This window comes from Pungitius pungitius, chromosome 21 (genome assembly GCF_949316345.1).
Source record: "Pungitius pungitius chromosome 21, fPunPun2.1, whole genome shotgun sequence".
In the NCBI taxonomy this organism is placed as follows: Eukaryota; Metazoa; Chordata; class Actinopteri; order Perciformes; family Gasterosteidae; genus Pungitius; species Pungitius pungitius.
Genome location: NC_084920.1, coordinates 996,102 through 1,016,862, shown reverse-complemented (window position 1 = coordinate 1,016,862; position 20,761 = coordinate 996,102). Strand labels below are relative to the sequence as shown.

At 49.3% G+C, this 20,761-nt stretch overlaps 4 protein-coding genes across 7 annotated transcripts; 2 read left to right on the top strand and 2 right to left on the bottom strand.

Annotated features, from left to right (window-relative positions):
* Positions 1–9,125: 9,125 nt before the first annotated feature.
* Positions 9,126–12,958, top strand: meiob (meiosis specific with OB-fold). Of its 2 annotated transcripts, none has more exons than XM_037464394.2 (14): positions 9,126–9,238; positions 9,557–9,652; positions 9,760–9,817; positions 9,987–10,118; positions 10,308–10,380; positions 10,529–10,715; positions 10,943–11,043; positions 11,241–11,293; positions 11,478–11,573; positions 11,713–11,805; positions 12,002–12,146; positions 12,289–12,475; positions 12,579–12,665; positions 12,751–12,958. In XM_037464394.2, exons 2-14 carry the CDS (start codon positions 9,596–9,598, stop codon positions 12,862–12,864), a joined length of 1,383 nt encoding a protein of 460 aa, XP_037320291.2. In that variant the 5' UTR covers positions 9,126–9,238; positions 9,557–9,595; the 3' UTR covers positions 12,865–12,958. The 2 variants fall into 2 exon arrangements, with proteins under 2 accessions (XP_037320291.2, XP_037320290.2); XM_037464393.2 differs by having other exon boundaries at positions 10,520–10,715; positions 12,751–12,957.
* Positions 12,959–13,377: 419 nt separating this feature from the next.
* Positions 13,378–15,963, top strand: mlst8 (MTOR associated protein, LST8 homolog (S. cerevisiae)). Of its 3 annotated transcripts, none has more exons than XM_037464396.2 (9): positions 13,378–13,505; positions 13,755–13,888; positions 14,081–14,129; positions 14,218–14,380; positions 14,457–14,532; positions 14,604–14,756; positions 14,854–14,978; positions 15,082–15,245; positions 15,465–15,963. In XM_037464396.2, exons 1-9 carry the CDS (start codon positions 13,445–13,447, stop codon positions 15,581–15,583), a joined length of 1,044 nt encoding a protein of 347 aa, XP_037320293.1. In that variant the 5' UTR covers positions 13,378–13,444; the 3' UTR covers positions 15,584–15,963. The 3 variants fall into 3 exon arrangements, with proteins under 3 accessions (XP_037320293.1, XP_037320292.1, XP_037320294.1); XM_037464395.2 differs by having other exon boundaries at positions 14,078–14,129; positions 15,465–15,962; XM_037464397.2 differs by having other exon boundaries at positions 13,477–13,608; positions 14,078–14,129; positions 15,465–15,962.
* A 187-nt stretch (positions 15,964–16,150) lies between these two features.
* bricd5 (BRICHOS domain containing 5) lies at positions 16,151–18,508 on the bottom strand. The gene is made up of 5 exons (XM_037464398.2): positions 18,004–18,508; positions 17,788–17,937; positions 17,612–17,713; positions 16,821–16,971; positions 16,151–16,538 (listed from the first exon to the last, which is right to left on the bottom strand). The coding sequence occupies exons 1-5, from the start codon at positions 18,247–18,249 to the stop codon at positions 16,444–16,446; spliced, it is 744 nt and encodes a 247-aa protein (XP_037320295.2). The 5' UTR covers positions 18,250–18,508; the 3' UTR covers positions 16,151–16,443.
* A 207-nt stretch (positions 18,509–18,715) lies between these two features.
* pgp (phosphoglycolate phosphatase) lies at positions 18,716–20,633 on the bottom strand. The gene is made up of 2 exons (XM_037464650.2): positions 19,717–20,633; positions 18,716–19,518 (listed from the first exon to the last, which is right to left on the bottom strand). The coding sequence occupies exons 1-2, from the start codon at positions 20,309–20,311 to the stop codon at positions 19,193–19,195; spliced, it is 921 nt and encodes a 306-aa protein (XP_037320547.2). The 5' UTR covers positions 20,312–20,633; the 3' UTR covers positions 18,716–19,192.
* Positions 20,634–20,761: the final 128 nt, after the last annotated feature.

The window sequence follows — 20,761 nt, the reverse complement described above, 5'->3', positions numbered from 1 at the left end:
TAGGTGCCTGTTTAGTTTATGGGGGGGGGGGGTTTATGTGCCGATACGTACGGTGTCCCGCTGTCACTGTGATTTACCTCCGGGTCGAACTCGGGCCGCTGCCACACATCTGTAGGATGGAACCTTCTAAACCTTCTAAACATCTGTAATCAATGCAGGAAACACACACAGCTTCCATCCACAACATCTCTGTGCTTCTTTAGGTTGAGAAGATGAATTCAGACTGTAGACTCCCAACTACCGTGAGCTTAATGGAACATCAGAGGAGGTAAGATGAGCCAGATGTTATCACCTAATAAACAGAGTTAAAGGAGGCTGGAAGCCAACAGGCCGCTCCTTCATGTTCCTCTCATCCACCAGATGACTGACTCAGGTTCAGTCTGCAGAACAGACCTTCATCCAGAGGTCCCGAGGAAAGTAATCAGTGACCCTTCCGGAGGGGGTCACGTGTCCTCGCTGGGGAGTGTGGGAGCCGAATGTCGCGGCTTAAAATAAAAGGTCTCAAGTCCCACAAAGGGAGAAGCGGGTCGCCCTCCTCCTCCTCCTTCCACCACCCACACGGCATCCACTCTCACTCCCCAAGTGACCAAGGCAACTGGTCCCTGCTGCGCTCCACCACTCGAGGAGGTCAGCTTCGGGCCCTCTGGTGTGGCCAGAGGTCAGAGGTCAGAGAGCATTCCCCCCACCGGGGTCCTCTGTGGTCATTTGAGCCCGGTCTGCGGAGGTTTATTCTCAGCCAGGAGCCACCGCGTAAAGGACTCCTTCTACAAACGTGCTTCTGATGCTGCCTCCAACACTTGTTTGAATCAAGTGGTTGAACTTTGTCCTCTGGCCCGTGATTGGTTCAGTGCGAGGCCTTCTGTGCTCCGAGCGGTGAGGATTTCCTCTCTGATTAGCAGATGAAGGAACACTAGGAACACGTCTTGCGTCTGAAAGGCCTCCTGATGGAGGGCGATCGACCCCCACCATGTGCCCAGCAGAGCCACTTCCTCGTTCATCATTCCGGGGGGAGAAGGGGGTGGAGAAAGAGCAGAAGGGCCGATGAGCAGACTCCATGTTGTCTTTTCACATAAACAAAGGAAGCTGAGTTAATAACACAAAGCACAGCTGACAACTGGCCCTCAGGGAGGGTCATTAACACCTAATGAAGGTGACCCCACAGCGGGTGTCTATGGATGACCTTTGACCCTTAAAGTGCACGTCAAACTCCAGAAACAGGCACATTTTTAGATGGGAGATGCTGTTATACGTGTCATTGATGCCATAGATGGGTTCTGCAAATAGTTGTGTCACATAATAAAATAAATATAAATATGTTCTGAGCGATGTCAAAATTTGGGAAAAATAATGTTTATTTTAGATATATTAATTTACTTATTTATACGTATTTTAGGGCTTTAATTAACGTTAAACTGATGGGATTGTAGGAATTTATAAAAAAATGACATATTTGAATAATGATGATTAAATTTAACGTTAAAGAAGTCAGTAAAACTTTCTTGGCGCAGGTGCTTCTGCAAATGTGAAACTCTTTGAAGTATGCAAAGCGACCCCCCCCCGTCCCTCCCCACCAGACGAGGTCTTAGTCAAAACTCAATGTGCAGGCTGAACGAGTCCCCCCCCCCACATGGCCTTTGTTGTTCTGCACCAAAAAGGTAAATTAGAAGCCCTTCCACACAACAGATGTGTGTGTGTGGGGGGGGGGGGGGGGAGGTCTCCTCCTGTACAGTCTGTCTCCGGTCCTTTCTCAAGGACACCATGGTCTTCCATCCGCTCGGTGGGGGGGGGTCCAAACGGAAGACGTGGCGTTGCTTTTCTTCCTCTGTTGAGTCGTGACCTTGAAGCGAATCCCAGCTACTATAAACGGTCTCCCCGTGGTCCCTGAACGCCACTGGTGCATTCAGGGCAAGCGCAACCCGTCGGCATGAGAGGAGATCATCCAGCTTTACGGTGCATCCTGTCCACAGAAGACAGCGTCCTCTTCCTGTCCCCTGCAGCGAGCGTGCAGTTAATCCCCTCTCTGGAGTCAGAGATGGGAACCAGATCACATCTCATCCCTGGGGGGGCCACAGATCATTATTTAATATCAGAGCGCTTTGCTCAGAGGCCACGAGGAGCTCAGAGATTTATGGCCAGTGTTCAATGAGAAGCATGCCCCCCCCCCACGAGCACAACCTCCAGTAACAGTCACAAGCTGGGACAGAAAAGACACACGGAGACAGAGAAGAGAGACACGTTTGGGACAAACGGGGTGATTAGAAGGAGACTGAGGGGGGACTGGTCCTCACACACAGGTTACCTGTCACACCTGGAACCAATGAAAATAAGAGAGATAAGAGAGGACGGTGTCTTCCAGCCGTAACGTCCTCACACTGTCCTCTCCGGAGGAACGAGACAGACAAGGATGGGACAAAGAGAACAGCTGAGGCCAGTTGTATCATCTATGGTCAAAGCAGAGGGCTTCACGTCATGATGTGATTGTGACTCACAATGAACCAAAGCAGTGATCGTTTTAAACTAACAAATAAAACACCAGACCCTGAATTTGACGTTTCAATAAATATGTGGTGTCAACAAATTCCTCACTGAGACAAACGGGGCTCAAGAATTAAGAGTCACAGTGCTCATTAATGTCAAATACAGCATTTAATCCAGTTTGGTCCAAAAGAAGGTTCCAGAATGAAGTCACTTCAGTGCCCAGTGTGCACTTTCTACCCTTTATTTGGGTTATTATATCTACATTTACATATATATCAGGTACCTCATAACTGTGAACATAGGAGTCGTTTTAGTATTTCAGTATTTCAATATACATATACTGTATATTCAATATAATAACCGTTAGAATTGAGCTCCACCTTTGAATAAGAAACCGTGGAAGGAGCCTTTGATGAATCCCTCCCAGCTCAAGTTAATCCATTGGCCCCGTGCAGGCCACCATGACGCCCCCCCCCCCCCCCCCCCCCCCCCCTGACACTAACACACAGGTAACAGAGTACGTCGTAACCCGCTCACGGAGGCGTGATCACTGGGGGGTACAGGTAATACCATATTGATGGAGCAACAATCACCAGGATGCTGGGGGGGGGGGGGGGGGGGGGGGCGTTCCATGCAGTGCGTCCATGTGTGTCTGAGTTAATGCATCTTTTTACAGCACACATGTATCTCTGTGTGTGACACTAAAGGAAATCAATCCATTGTTCTTATCAGCAGGAAGGACTCCCTCTTTACCTTTAAATCAGCTGAACAAGCAGCGCATTGACCTGCAGGAGGAGCCGCTTTTACATCACACATTACATCACACATTACATTACATTACATCACACATTACATTACATTACATCACACATTACATTACATCACACATTACATTACATCACAGATTACATTACATCACACATTACATTACATCACACATTACATTACATCACACATTACATTACATTACATCACACATTACATTACATCACACATTACATTACATTACACATTACATTACATCACACATTACATTACATTACATTACATCACACATTACATTACATTACATTACATCACACATTACATTACATTACATCACACATTACATTACATCACAGATTACATTACATCACAGATTACATTACATCACACATTACATTACATTACATCACACATTACATTACATTACATTACATCACACATTACATTACATTACATCACACATTACATTACATCACAGATTACATTACATCACAGATTACATTACATCACACATTACATTACATTACATCACACATTACATTACATCACACATTACATTACATCACACATTACATTACATCACACATTACATTACATTACATCACACATTACATTACATCACACATTACATTACATTACACATTACATTACATTACATCACACATTACATTACATTACATTACATCACACATTACATTACATTACATTACATCACACATTACATTACATTACATCACACATTACATTACATCACAGATTACATTACATCACAGATTACATTACATCACACATTACATTACATTACATCACACATTACATTACATTACATCACACATTACATTACATCACACATTACATTACATTACATTACATCACACATTACATTACATCACACATTACATTACATTACATCACACATTACATTACATCACACATTACATTACATTACATCACACATTACATTACATTACATCACACATTACATTACATCACACATTACATTACATCACATTACATTACATCACAGATTACATTACATCACACATTACATTACATCACACATTACATTACATTACATCACATTACATTACATCACACATTACATTACATCACACATTACATTACATTACATCACACATTACATTACATTACATCACACATTACATCACACATTACATTACATTACATCACATTACATTACATCACAGATTACATTACATCACACATTACATTACATCACACATTACATTACATTACATCACATTACATTACATCACACATTACATTACATCACACATTACATTACATTACATCACACATTACATTACATGTCATTTAGCTGACGCTTTTATCCAAAGCGACGTACAATAAGTGCATTTCCACATAGAGATACAAACTCAGAAGAACAAGTAACAAGAAAGTACATTTTCTGTAAATAAGCAGTTTCAAAACATGTTAAAGAAAAGTGTCATTATAAGTACAATTTAAGTGCTGCCATTTGTTTGCTAGTGTCGATCTTTCCTTTTATGTGACAACGTGCAGCTGTTGTTGTGTGATGAGCTCCCTCAGTGTGACCCACAAACCCCACTGTGCCCATGCCTTACTGAGCCGGGGGGGGGGGGGGGGTCACGGCCCGGTCTGCCCACCCAGGAAGTACCGCCCCCCCTCCCCCCGACACACCACACTTTCACTGCCAACTGCTCCCCCCTTGTGTTCATCCACCCTGTTGTTCTCTCAATGCGCCTCGACATTCACCCTAACAGACAAGGGGCAGTACGGCCATTAAGGGGGGGGCTCTGAGGGAGAAACTCTAAGGTGGTCTGAGGGGGGGGGGCAGTGTTTCTAAATAAAAGCAGCGTTTGAGTCAGTAACTAAATAGAAGTCTCACATCCCTGCTTCTGCGTTAGTAGGTAGAGTTCCTTCCTATTCATTCACTCATTCATTCACTCATTCATTCACTCATTCAGCTGAGCGTGACATACTGGCTTCATGCTCTCATTCTAATCAACGTCCTCCCCTCCCCACACATCTCCCTGTGTGTTCCTCCTCTCCACCACAGTCCCTGTCTCTCTGGTGTCTTGTCCTCCCTCCCGGTCTGTGCCGGTCTGGACACGCTAATACGCTGCAGCACATGAGGGGGGGTTGTGGGGGGGGGGGCCTGTAATTGGTTCCATTCCTTTTTATTAAACCCACAGCCATGCTGTTATTAGTGCTGCTTTGTAACAGCATGATGTCTTCCATATGTGGCGTTAGGAGCATCCCATGAAGGGGGGAGCGGGGGAGACGGGGGAGACGCAGCGTTTACCTGCTAACGGGGGAGCAGAGGGTTCACTCAGTCATCTGATGGACGGGTGAAGCCCAGTGAAACACTCGATGGGGACATTTGACCCAGAATATCTCCTTTACTACATGTCTATACTGGTCCTTATTGGCTGAGAGCTGCTCACATGACATCTGCTCCCAGGAATACACAGAAATGAAAATCAACCGAGAGTTCAGCGAAAAAATTTGTGGTATCCATTTTAATATTTATTTTCCTCTCTCACTTTTGCAGGAAGCCGCGTCCATCTTGAAAAGGTTTTAACAGGACGGATCATTTGTAGCATCTAAAGGATCTAAAGGCATCAACCAGAGATCCCTGAACCTTTACTCCATGAGAAATAACAACATCAATATTGATCTGGCTGTGCCTGTTGTACATGTTATGCACTTTAAATCATTCCGTAAACAGATTATAACTATGATAAAATGAAAAGACAGGAAGATAACTACTAAATATTCTCTTTCATAGTGTTTCCAATTGAGCAGAAAACCAGTGATCCTTCCAGCCAAGATGCAAATGATGATAAAGTGTCAACAATGTGCCTTCTTTACAACAAGCGCTTTACTCCATTCCACGTGTCTCCTATTCAGAGACAACGTTCCATTGTGAGTAAAAGCTGCATATGACGCTTCACGCACACACCACAACCTCATAAACAGGCTGATTCTGGTCCTGCTTGGTTCCACTTGGGGGCGACGCTGCAGAATAAAGGCTTCCATTGTTCCGTGGGACACACGCACGCACGAAAGCTTCTGTTTCATACATCACTGGGTAATAATTGAAGAAATGTGTCTCCCTCAATCGAGGACGAGAAAACCCCTTGAAAGACGTTTTGTCCAGAGGTCAAACGTTTGTGCGATGGGGCTCCCGAGCGGTGAGGACGTGGGGGGACGGACGGGGACAGCGGGACAGGCTTTGATGTCTCTGAAATACCGCCACAGTTAAGATGACGGATGGGGGGAAAACTTCTCTGGGTAGCATTAAATTGACATTGGCAGTATATCGGGTAGGGGTTTGGTCCAAGAGGATGAAAAAGTGGAATAATGTGAAGCTGCGAGTGGATACTTAAGGCTGCGCGGCACATGAAGACGTACGGCCTGCATGTCAAAGGGCAATCACTCACTTCTACTGAAATACCTCGCTGTTATTCATAAAATGTCTCCAACCGAACATCTTGTAATTCCATATTCAGATTGGAAACAGCTGACACGCCAGTTTCAGCAGAAAACCCTTTTCTTCCTGCTCCGCGGGACTTTGTCACAGGTTGCAGTTAGCATGAGTTAGCTTTACGTTAGCGCTTTAGCTTCAGCGATTAGCTCAAACTTACTTACATTGCATTCTAATGTTAGTGTAGAACAGCAATAAGCATATTTCAACAGCATCATAGTGAACGTCAACCCAAAGGTTGAAATTGAAATTGACATCTTTTTAATGCTAAAACCCGAGTAACGAACTGTTCCTTTGATCCCTTTGAGCAGAGCACCTTGTTTCAAATGAATGTGGGAGGTGCAAAGTTCAATAGTCCAGTATAATACTTTTAATGCTTCCTGTCTCTCGGGTAGGGACGATGTCCCCAGAGTCCTCCGTCCTTGCCCTCCCCTCAACGGGGTGACGTCACGCCACTGACTCTTTGTGAGCTTTTTCAACGCCTTGTTGTTGCAGCAGACGCAGCCGAGCGGCAGCTAACGGGCGGTTTAGTCCCACAGGTGGCAGGGAAATTACAGCGTGAGCTGCACACATTCTTGCAGTTTGGACGTCGTCCACTTCTGGGAGCCAATAAAGACCCAAAAGGCCGCTGCCAGCGAGTGCACAAAGCTAAAGTTGGACGTGGACGTTTGGGCCGAGCCAAGAGCTCGCCGCTCAGAACAATGTGTTTTAATGGTCAATGAAATAACGATTAGTTTCATTAGATCCTCGCAGGGTGTCACAGAACTATGAGGCTCATATATATATATAATATATGTACATACTGTCTATTTGTGTGCACGCATGCTTGCGTGCGAACTAAAAATCTTTTGATTCACCAGCCCAAACGCTAAAAAGTCACCGCCCACTTCCTGTGTTTCTTGGTGCGACGCATGTGGACGGAGTGTAAACACCAGTTGCCCAAATTAGATCAAACAATGAGGCGTCCCATGACGGACTTGTCTTTGTCTTTGTGTCTTCTCGCGTCCTGCACATGGCGTGCAGCTCCACCACACATCTCCTGTCTGAAGGTCAACAGTGGAGGAGGAAGCAGCCCATTCGGATTTTTGGGCTACTTTAAAAACAAGATCCGATATAAAAAAAAGAAACATTTTGAACATGATGAGGAAAGATTAAATAAGTCAGTATAATTTATCATATAATTATGTCTAAAAGAGACAGCTTAAGTATGTTTGAATGCCTAGTTTGATGCCTCTATTTCTAGAATACGTTTTATTATTCTAGTTTTAAAGGCAGCTTTCCTCAGAAGCAGCAATCGTGTTCACCACAAGACGTTGATTGATGCATCGGCAGCACAATATCAGTTGAGATGGCTGTGCAGGAGCTGGGTTTGCAGCCCTGCATGTACAGTTGTGTGAAAAAGGGTTTGCCGCCTTCCCGATTTCATGTTTGTGCGCAGGTACGTCCCCCTGCAGGTATGTCCCCCTGCAGGTACGTCCCCCTGCAGGTACGTCCCCCTGCAGGTACGTCCCCCTGCAGGTACGTCTTGATCAGAGGGGACAGACGAGACCTTATGACGCGGCTTATCACATAGAATTCAAACAGTTTGCTCAAACCACTTCAAAAGAACCACCAGACTATTGAGAGGAAGTATGATTGATGACCTGAGGCCATGAATTCATTATGGGTGAATCATTAAAGCGAGAGAACGTTTAACTTGATTTATCTGATGAAGCTTTACGGCGCTGTCGTGAGTAATGGACTCACAAACTGTAGTCAGGAGAAACTAATGAAATTAGAATTTGAAATTTTCTTTCATTTGAACAGCCAGGCACCGGTGCAAAAAGCAACAGGATTTCCTCTGCGTATGTTTAATCAGCTCACATTATACAACATTATACCAAGTCCATCAATACATTGATGGCACATTGCGCACCAGGCCGTCTGCAGGGGAGTCATTGCCCGTCTTGTTGGGGAGAGAAACGCCTTCATGGCGTCCATCGTATCCGTTAGTGATCAGGGACACATTTTGACCGTGATTTCAGATCAACAGACATGCTGCGGACCACGGGATGGCTTACCATGGGACGCCTTTCACAGCAGGATGAGTCACATAGTGTGAATGTATGATTACAGCCTCCAGTCATTGGGCCCATCGGTGATTCAGCTTGTATGTATTGTATTGTCCAGCGCTGTTTCATGTTTGTTTAGCTGCACGGGTGTTGACTGAACTGAATGTGGGTTGAAATTAGGTAAATATTGGTTGAATGCGGGTCTCATTACATTAAAAAACTGGTGGAGATGCAATGATGTGAAGGTTTAATTACAGCAGAGTCACATTCTAATGTTTAAATACCAAGGGTACATTTCATATACAGTAGATCACTTTTCTTTGGAGTGGTTGTTGTTTCTCCGACTGCATGTGAAGGCACCACGTCATACGTCATACGTCGCGCGCGCGCACTCTGTTCATGGTCGCGTGCTACAGTTTTCCCGCGATAGACGTAACAAACTGAGGGAAAGCAGGTAACTCAATTAGTTTAAATTAATTTAAACAGAAAGTGTATTAATTAGTCATTTTAATTTGATTTATTTAATTTCCCACCAGTTATCAGGTGTGATAACAGTTAGAAAGTCAGCTAACGTTAGCTAAAATGAACATTATCCTGGGTTCACTATCAACCCTAGCGTTAACTAACCATTAACATTAATGCTAACACCTTAGCTTACCTAACATTACAGAACTGTTTACTGTTTCCACTATTATATAACCTGGATATATAATCTGCAAAAACGTTGTATGCGGGTGGAATTAAACTATTAACGTTCTGCCTCTCTGGACAGAGTTTAACTGCTGTGTGTCGGCTTTAAGTTTGAATAAAAATGGCTGCTCAGACCTACATCTCCATCTCTGAGCTCCACCCCAACTTCTCCCACCCGGTGAGTGCAGGTTGTCCTTATTCCCGTAAAACAAAATGAATGTATGGATTGTATGTATTTGCACCGCTTTGAGCTGAACAAACTGCTGCCATTGCCGTCTTTTGCAGAGAGTGGCAGGCATCGTTATTGGGAAAACTGATGTCAAAAGCTTTCCTGACAGAAAAAGTAAGTATCTTTTTACATTTGTCCAGCTATCAAGTTATTGTCAATGACACATCCTCTTTACAGCATTGCGTCTTGTGCACCAGCCCCCTCTCCTGGAGAAGAGATGTATCCACACACAGCCTTCGGGCTGTAATGCAACATTAACCAAATCCATACATCTAAATTTCAGATATTGGCGTCGACAGATTCACGTTTAGCTTCACCGTCAAGGACTCACCTGACTTCTTCATCAATGTGTCGGCCTGGGGAAACGATGGATACATCAATGGGCTCTCCAACAGCTTCAGCACTGGAGACTGTGGTGAGAATATTGAGGGTATAATACTCATCAATATTAATATCAGTAGCACAAAGTAAAGCTTTGGTCGCTTTGTGATGTATTTCTTTACTCGCAGAATGAAAATAAAGCTTCCCTACATGTAGCAATAGAAAAGAAGAAGTTATTTTTAATAATGTTCAAAGACTTTAAGTTCTGTCTCTTATTTTCCAGTTATCATTGAAAACCCTTTAGTCACCAACAAAGACCCAGAAAAAGGGGAAAGATACTGTCCCACAACACCAAGGTAATTAACACTTGATCTGTAGATAAACTATTCACGCTCATCCTGTGGTGCTTTTATACAGCCGAAGGGTGTTATGCTGTGTACGATATGATATATCTGAATGGTCTGATGGTGAAAGTGATGGTGTCTGCTGTGTCAGCCTCTACAGGCTGCTGGTGTCCGAGGCTCATTCCCAGGTGTGTCTGTGTGCCGACATGGGGACCATTGACCGGCTGCTGCCACTGATCCACCTGCCAGTGAAGGACTCGCGTGATTTCTACTCCCTGGCAGACATTGTGGCCAACGGGCAGACGCTGGATGGCACAGTGATAAATATACTGGCTGCAGTGAAGTCGGTACGGTGACAATATGCTCATTTTAGATAAACTGAGCCTCGCTTGGAAAATGGACAAAATCAGTCTACATGACAAGTATAGCGTACAATACAGCTTTAAATATTACAATTGCACAGATAATGAAGACTGAGCAAGTGTGGATGCAAAAAAAGAACAATTTTTCAGGTTTCTACAGGAAGGGAAGAGAGCGGGTGAGAAACTCGAGATGATTCTGTTTACGTTTTCAGATTGGAGAGCCGAAGCAGTTCACCACGTCTGACAGGCGCCAAGGCCAGCGGCTGGAAGTGAAGCTCTTTGATGACTCCGTCTCTTCCTTCCCTCTTGTCTGGTGCGTTATGCTGTTTCATTCCTTTGGAAAATGAATAAAGATGAATTGCTTTTGTGTGATACTTCATCCTTTCGCCCTTTGGCTCCCTGCTGTGTTCTTTATGTCACTTTGAGTCATGAAACTTTAGATTAACCTGCTGAACTCCATGTGTGTTTGATTTTCACTGAGTACCTCCTTGACCTCTACTTCACTCACAGCTGGGATAGAGAAGCCATTCAGCTTGTGCAAACGTTGATACCCAGGGAGACTGGTAGGTAACATCTGCTGCTCGTTTTCAGCCACAAAATAAACCTTGATTTGACTTTTATACCCGGCGGTCACGTCCCGTTACCCCGCCGTACCGGAGAGAATCACCGAGGTGCACATCTGAGACCTGACTGTGTTTACATTCGAGATGGCTTACTGTTGTTTTAACTTTTCCTCCCTACTCAAAGTGCTCTTCATATCAGATGCAAAGATCAGCTTTGACAGCTTTCGCAGCGGCATGACGGCAACCGTTAACTCGAAAACCATAATCACCGTCAATCCTGGTGAGATATCACAGTGTAATATATAGCTCTATGCTCAGTTAATCAAAGAACAAGGCTTTAACCACGCTGTAGAGTGTTAGGTGGGGGGGAGGGAGGGTATCATCTAACTGCTGTGCAAGTCATTCATCCATTCCCTCAGACACCAGGGAGGCCAGTCTGCTGTTCAGCTACGCTAAAGAAGTGTCTGAGTCTGGCGCCCTGGATCAAGATGAGAAGCCAGAAGACGTGCCTGGTAGCTCATAGTGACCAACTCGCCTCGCTGCGTCTTCAATGTGAAACTAAGGCGACAGTTTCCTACATGTTGGACTTTTCTTTCTCTCCTTTCTATTTCCATTATGATGTGACTTGTGCTGTACCTCCTGGTGGTGAATCATCTGACGCCTGTGTGCGATGACGTGCACAATGTGCCGCTGCCTTTGTCTCCGCAGTGGACTCCATCACCGACGTGTACACGGTGAACCAGCTGAAGCAGAAGGCCCAGGAGAACCGCGAGGCTTTCTTCGGCATCACATACAGCTTCGTCTCCAGGCTGGACCTCGACTCTTCTGTTTCCAAAGTGATCAAAGCGCGCTGGTAAGTTCACACCAGCATGTAGAGCTGCAGGATCTCTTAAATCTTTGCTGCTTTCATGGTTTTTCGCCTCGCTGCAATTGGTTGAGCGGTACAACGTAAGTTAGTTTATCTTCTCCTCGCGATGTCTCCCTCGTCGTCTCAGCTCCAGGTGCAAGTTCCTGGTGACTGAGGACGCTCAGAGCTGCAGCAACGCGTCGTGTCCGGGGAGGGATCAGGCTCTTCTCGCCGCCACAGGCTTTGACCTGCTGGTGGACTTCACGGACCACACCGGCACCCTGCAGGCCTGCTGCCTCAGGAGCCCAGTAGCCGAAAAGACTCTGGGCTGTACGGTGAGGATCATCTCAAAGGACGAGCAGGATTCAGCCTCGACTCCTGAAATGATTATAAACATAAGACTAACGCTACGGCCTTTTCCCGTTCCATCTGTTACAGACGGAAGAGTTCACCCGTCTGACCGATGACGAGCGGACTGTGATGAAGTGGAAATTTCTTTTGGAGAGATGCAAAATATACGTGAAGGTATCGAGGCTTTTTAAAGATTCGCCGCATGCGTGTCGCTGTGAAATCAATTCATAAGCTGAGAGATTCTTATGACACGTTGCAGATAGTCCCCTCCCCCAAACAGAGGTCTGGGACCAGAGGGGTGCTTCTGGACTGCTCCCTGGCCGACCCAGGAGAGGTGAAGCAGCACATGTCGGCCCTGCTGCAGCGGCCGTGATCACGGCACAGAGACCGGGCCGCTTCCTGCTGCGTGCTCTGTATTATTTATTTATTTATTTATTTGAACCTGTTTACATATTTATATATATGTTGTCATGACTGCTTTTTATAACCGTTCAATAAACCTAACTTATATGTTTACTTTGTCACGTGTGTAAAGTGTCAAAACACCATTCTTTTCACAATTCATTTTCTAAATAAATGTTGTAATAGAGTTACTGTTGTCACATTCGCACATGTGCATTTTGACTAAATCATTATTTCATTGGAGCACAGTCTTGTTCTGTCGATATAGATTCACTGCATTTGAAAAAGGTTTTTCTCAGATATCCATTTTGCACAAATACACCATGTATAAACATGATTGGTGTTGGTACTGGTATTTATTTAACCAATAAGAGGATCATACTGGGTCATTTCCAATAGAACAACCAACTACTGTATGTTGTAAATAGTTGGATCAATAAGTTGAAATATTAAACCTTTAAGGCTGAGCTGCGTTTTTTCCTTCTGTGATAAAATCAGGGAGGGAGGGGGGTTAATTGCTGGTTATCAAAGCGGAACGTTTGGCTCTTCGTATGTTGCCCCGGGACACTTTAGGGAGACGTACGGATTTTACCGTCAACACAACACCTCCAGGTAAACTAAACTTGTCGGATCTATTCTCTTAGCCCATCGATACTGTCCAACACAACATCCTCCAGGGGCAAATCTCTACAGCTACATCTCGCAGCCTTTGAAGGTGAAACCTAAGCTAAGCTAGCAGCCTGTTTGGACCTTGAATAGCTAGCCCGCTATGCTAACGCTAGCCTTACGTACAGCTTGTGTCACATTTACTAAACAATGGTCCCCGTTGAAGCCGTGTCTCACGTCCCTTCTCTCGGCCAGGAGTCATGAACGTGAACCAGGGGACGGTGGGCAGCGACCCGGTCATTTTGGCCACGGCGGGATACGACCACACGGTCCGGTTCTGGCAGGCCCACAGCGGGATCTGCACCAGGACGGTGCAGCACCAGGACTCTGTATCCCTACTCTCCCTGTGGGAAGGCTGGACAGCAGCTATTCAATGGAGCTGACCAGCTCACAGTCACATTGTGATATTCTACTTTGTCGTATGTGAAATTTAATTTAAATTCAATTTGTTCAAGTCGACTAATTCGAGCTTTAAAAAACCCACCCCAGCAGTCCACTTCCTTAGCTTTGGCGTCCAGCAGGTAAACTCTCTGGAGGTCACACCTGACAGGAGTATGATTGCAGCTGCAGGTTGGTTCCTAGGGTCTCAAGTTCCACCTGGAACCTCACGGCCGACTTCAGCCCTTCGTCTCACGGCCCGTCCCGCTCTGCTCTTCAGGTTACCAGCACATCCGCATGTACGACCTGAACTCCAACAACCCCAACCCGGTGATCAACTACGACGGCGTCAGCAAGAACATCACGTCTGTGGGCTTCCACGAAGACGGCCGCTGGATGTACACGGGGGGGGAGGACTGCATGGCTCGCATATGGGACCTCAGGTACGGCGGCGCAGCTCGCGGGCGCTGACCCGTTTTCGCTCTGCGCTCAGCGGCCCTAACTCCCACCCCCTCGCAGGTCCAGGAACCTGCAGTGTCAGAGGATATTCCAGGTCAACGCTCCCATCAACTGCGTGTGCCTGCATCCCAACCAGGTGAGACGTGCGTCCTCTGCTGCCACTGTCGACCTGTTCGTTGTGGCGCTCATGGTGGCGGGTGTTCCCAGGCGGAGCTGATTGTTGGAGACCAGAGTGGAGTGATCCACATCTGGGACCTGAAGACGGACCACAACGAGCAGCTGATTCCCGAGCCGGAGGTCTCGGTCAACTCCGTTCACATCGATGCAGACGCCAGTTACATGGCGGCGGTCAACAGCTCGGTCAGTTGTCGCGGCGTCTGAAGGAGGAGGGGGGGGGGGGGGGGAGGGGTCCCAAGTCCCCCACAGCCTCATGGTTCTGTCCTTCTGTCCTTCGCAGGGAAACTGCTACGTGTGGAACCTGGCGGGGGGGATCGGCGACGAGGTGACTCAGCTCATCCCCAAGACGAAGATCCCCGCACACAAGCGCTACTCCCTCCGCTGCAAGTTCAGCCCCGACTCCACGTGAGTGCCCCCCCCCTTACACCCCCCCCGCACGCTGCACATCTCTCTCTCTCTCTCTCTCTCTCTCTCTCTCTCGATGACACGCGGCTGTTGCGCTCTGCAGGCTGTTGGCCACCTGCTCGGCGGACCAGACCTGCAAGATCTGGAGGACGTCCAACTTCTCGCTGATGACGGAGCTGAGCATCAAGAGTAACAATCCCGGAGAGACGTCCAGGGGCTGGATGTGGGACTGCGCCTTCTCCGGAGACTCCCAGTACATCGTCACGGGTCAGTGCGTGAGCCCTGGTGAAATGGGCCGTCGTTGCTCCATTGCGATGTCAATGTACCTGCATCATAAGCCATTCTTCACTGATTGGGTTATGATGATGCACTCGATCCCGCACGTGCAGAGCGTTACCTTGAACTGGCTTTTGGTGTTATGTGCAATAACACAACTTGAACGCTTTGAATTTGGGGGTTCCGACTCTCCTCCTCTCGCGTCCGCAGCCTCCTCGGACAACCTGGCCCGCCTGTGGTGTGTGGAGACGGGGGAGATCAAGAGGGAGTACAGCGGCCACCAGAAGGCCGTGGTGTGTCTGGCCTTCAACGACAGCGTGCTGGGCTGAAGGACGAGGACGGAGAAGCAGGGGACGCGCTGGAAGTTGGGCCTGAACGGGGGAATTCTGAGACCCGTTTGAGCGTCCCGATGGATCTCAGTGCTCTCATGCAGCAAGGCCCAAACTCAGCAGTCTGCACCAAATGTTCTTGGTGGTTGGTGAGAACTTCTGGACCAACAGTGTAGGTGTTGGAGAGTGGGATTGTAACATGTTCGCCTTCTTTACTGAACTTAGTTTTTTAACTTCACCCCTCTGTGCACAAAAGGAGGTCCTTTTCCACTCTTCCTACCGTATTTATTGAATCTAAAGGACCAGACGTTTCACTTTAACTCTGCTTCACCTCATGTGGGATGTAATGCTAAAGTTAAGTTGTGCTACTCAGTGATCACATGTTGAAAGGAACTATGTACAGAAAAGGATTCTGTAGTAAATACGTTGTTCAAAAAAGTGAGTTTTGTCTTTTTTCAGTCGAATGAAGAAAAATTAGCCACAAATACACAAGCTGTTTATTTCAGATTAAAATAAATCATATGATGCGACTTGAAACGGTTACATGTGATCATACAGATGCAGTGGGTTACAGGAAATACAATTAGTTAAAAAAAGGGGGGGGGGGGTCTTTGTTGAGTGATCGGCTGAGAGGTGACTACACGTGAATATAACTCTCTCCTCTGGGGGGGGGGGGGCTGCTCCACTCGGCGCCACAAAGGAAACCGCCAAAGCCTTCTCTCTCTCTCGCTCTCTCGCTCTCTCTCTCTCTCTCTCTCTCTCTCTCTCTCTCTCTCTCGCTCTCTCGTGAAGGGAGCTTAAAGGACGACGTTGTTTCCCAGGTGTTGGGCTGAGAGGAGGAGGAGGAGGAGGAGGAGGAGTCACTCGGGCAGGTAGTAGAAGCACACGGACACGCAGATGTCGCTGGGAAAGCAGATGTCGATGCAGAAGTAGACCAGCCTCTGTCTCCCTGCACCTGAACACAACACGCACACACTGTGAAATGCACCAGCAGTACCAAGAGGTTCATTTCAAGGTGTCCAAACCGTAGACTGGTACCGTATAAACACTCCCACCTTGCAGTCAGGTGTTCATGATTAATCGGTAGCATGCGTCACGTTGGTTCTTTGTCCCAGGAGCTGCTTTTTAAAGCTCCGTGTGAAGGACAATGGATCCAGAACCTCTGGAGCGTGACATGACTGCACACTACTCGGATAACGTCTTAATCTCATTGTGTCCACATTGCGATTGTTCTCACCTTCCACCCTCCTCGTCCAGTGGACGGAGCTGTCCCGGCACAGAGCCTGCAGCGCCCCCCCCAGCGTGGACGCGTCCACCCGACCGGCCGCCAGCACCCCGAGGAACTCCGTCTGCCTCCGGGTCTCATTCCCAGACAGCTGGATGGAACTCTGCCGAGGACACGAGAGGGGACACAGAGGGGACACAGAGGGGACACGGCGAGGTGGAACAACGTGAGGAACCATCTGGAGATGCCTGCAGAGGACATTCGGGCCCAGTGGGCCCCTCCTGTGGCTCGCCTTACCAACCAGTCTGTCTCTCCAAGAGGACCATTGTGCTGCAGGATAGAGGGAAGGACCCCTTCTCCACCCGGGGGGGGGGGGGGGGCCCTTCCCTCCCACCGCAGATCAGTGAGGATCTGTATGAAAGAGACTCCGCTAACTGGGGGGGGGGGGCGGTGCTACTGACTGACCGACCAATGCACCAGGCTGTAAGAAGCCCTCACAGAGTTGCCTTTGTGCCCTCGCCATGTAGCCCCCTGTAAGAAGAGCCCAGGCATGCTGGAGGAGGGAGGGAGGGGGGGGCGTTCGGGGGGGGGGATCAGATGTGCTGAGGAATTCAGCCGGGGAGGCGGCGGGGGGGGGGGGGGGGGGGGGACACTGTACACCCTACGAGCTACCAGCTCACACATTAGAGTTGAAACAGGGCAAACGTTGTTATCCGCCCCCCCCCCCCCCCTTCATCCTCACTAAGTCTCGCGTATCCCGGACCCTGCGAGGGGGAACCGCTGCGTGTGCGGGGGCCGGTTACCTTGGGCTCGGCGAGCAGGGCGTGCGCGTTGTGGTAGTCGTCGGGCTCCATCCTGCGCAGGAAGCAGCTCCCCTGCCCCGCGGGCTTGTAGCATATCAGGCCCTGCAACACAAGCGGGACACGGTCAGAGCCCCCCCCCCCAACGGGACCGCCAGTCACACCCGACCCGCACGCACGTGTTTGACGTCGAAGAGCACGGTGGACGTCTGGTTTGCCGGCGAGGTCACAGAAAAGGTCACCAGGTGGTTCCGCGGGTCCACGACGGCCGACTGGTCGATCAGAGCGCCGGACGGGTCGGGGGCCGTGATCCGGACGATCTGCAGGGACTGCACAGGCGGCGCCATGAGAGCAGCTCGGGGGTCACGGCGCGGGGCCGCGAGCCGCCAACGTACCTCAGAGCGAGGCCCGGGAGGTCCCAGGTGACCCGTCCACCACAGCGCGGCGACCACCAGGAGCAGAGCGGCCGCCAGGCCCGCCCAGAAGGCCTTGTGGGGGAAGGGGCACGCAGCGGGGCCCCCGTCCTGAGCAGGGGTTTCCACACGTGAGCAGCGGCAGCAGCAGGCTGAATGGCACACGCGTGTCCTCGCTCCGCTTCCCGCGCTGCGCTCGTCCTCCAAACGCTTCCAGCACGCCGCCATGGCTCCTCACGCGCTCCGCACCCTTCTGGTAGCTAGCGGCATGGAGCTGTGGTCATGACTGAGAGGCGACACACCTGGGCAGCTTCTCTTTGTGCCTGCAGCCCCCCCTGCGCCCCCCCCCCCCCCCTCCTCCTGTGGTCCCGCTCCCAAACCAGTCACAGGTTGCCAAACTCAATTTCCGAGGTCTCGTCTTCCTGCAACTTCCCCCTTTCTTTTTGTCTAATGTGACTTGTTAAGAATGTCAAAGGACACACACACACACACACACACACACACACACACACACACACACACACACACACACACACAGAAGAGAGGAATTGACCCCCCCTCTCCCTCCCAGGACAATGGACAAAGAGGGTGAGGCGGGTGCAGCCTGTCGTCGGCTGAGGGGTGATAGGCGCACGCAGCCGACGACAGACCAAGGTGACTTTGAGGGGGGGGGGGGGGTCCAGCCACAGAGCGCACTTAGGAAAAAGATAGCAGCGGGTTTATTTTGATCTTTTTTTATTCAGCATTGCTTTTAGTGATGCAGTCAAGAGAATAAAGACGAGACGTACATCAATAAAACATCAGTTCAGTGACCTTTGGCCTCCATCTATAGACCACACACACACACACACACACACTCTGTGTGCTCATTTCCTCCCTGAGCTTGTGATGTCTGTGATTGCACCAGACAGCACAAGCAAGTTCCCACTTCCCCAAAAAGGAACACACAACTAAATTAAATTATTAATTAATTAATTTATGTCAAATAATCAGGTTTTAATGTTAGTAAGTTAAATAATGGAGTCTTTCTCTATGGCTGATCTGCTGTGACTTAGTTTTAAAGAGTCGATTAGTTATTTCAACGTGACAAAAATATATATATATATATATATATTCCCTTCTAGAAGAGTAGGATCATGTGACACGGTGTCCAGAGCCGGGGTCTGAAGCTTCAGCCCTGCAGGGCCGGGAGCAGGTCGGCGACGCTCTCCACGTAATAATCCGGCACCATCCTCTGCCTCTCGGCGCAGCCGCTGCGCTGATGGGCCTCGGCGTCCGCCACGGTGCTGACCCCCGTGAGGGTGAGCAGGGTCTTCAGGCCGCAGTTGGAGCCCAGCACGATGTCCGTGTCCAGCCGGTCGCCCACCATCAGGCAGCGGTCGGCCTCCACGCCGAACCGGGACGCCACGCAGTCAAACATGAAGCGGCTGGGCTTGCCCACCGTCTGGGCCTGGCGCTGCGCCGCCATCTCCACGGCGTCCAGCAGGCAACCTGTGCCTGGCGGGAGGAGGAGGCAGGGAGGGGGCACGAGGTTAGGAGATCTTTTAAGAAGCCATTTTTATTGCCAAGTATTATTTTACACACATGGGGGGGTGTTAGACACTTGGACATGCGGTTTCACCCGGGCTTATTCCTACAAAGGTGAGTGCCATTTCCCGCTATGACCCCTCTAACTTCCGGTCAGGTGCTCCCTACCTGGGACGGCCTTGCCCCCCTCCAGGGGCAGCCTGGAGTCCCGGTTGGTTCCCACGAACAGGCAGGCCGGCCGGGCCAGGTACTGCATGGCCCGGTTCACCTTCATGAAGCTGAAGTGCTGGTCGAACCCCACCAGCACCGCCTTCACGTCGGGGTCCAGGGGCACGTTGGCCCAGTCGCTCGGCTTCCCGGTGACGTGGTCCGGTCCCACGCCGGTCTGCCGGATGCCCACCGCCTCCAGCTCCCGCGCCATCGCGTCGCTCCCGATCAGGTACACCTTGCCCTGCACCTGGCACACCGTCTTCAGGTAGGCGGCGGAGCAGTACGCCGTGCTGAACACCTCGTCCTCCCGGGCGTCGAAGCCCAGCGCGGTCATCTTCTCCGCGTACATCTTCCTGGTCTTGGTGCTGTTGTTGGTGACGAAGAAGACCTTCTTGCCCTTCTTCTTGAGCAGGTTGATGACCTGCGGGGCGCCGGGCACGGCCGTCTCCCCGCGCCAGATCACCCCGTCGCAGTCGAACAGGACGCTGTCCACCGAGTCCAGCACCTCTCCCACGAGCGCGCCGCTCAGCCGCGCGCACTTGGACCCGGACATCGGTGACGTCAGGTCAAAACGCAACGACCCGGGAATTGGACTATCCGCCGTTACGTCACTGACGTCGGTTACCGCGAAGCGCTGTCAGTGAAGGTCCGGTTCCGCTGCTCCGTTAAAGCAGAGTGACTCCGCCGCAGATAAAGCTCCGACCTTCCGTTGGTGCGTCGGTTCACTTCCGCGCCGCCTTAAAGGGACAGAGGCCCACCGGGGGACGGGTTCGTGTGTCTCAAGTCGTATGTTAACAGCACGCGGGAAGCGCAGGTACAGCCCCACCAGGTGAGATTCTGCCACAGACCCGGCTCACTACCCGTGTTTGTCTTTAAAAAGTGAACCAAAAGTACCGCGCGGGTATCACGCAGCACGCTGTTCCTTTAAGACGCACCGCGCTGTGAATGGATCCGGTCCGGTCTACGTCCAAGACAAACCCCCGGGTCCAGTCTACATCCAAGA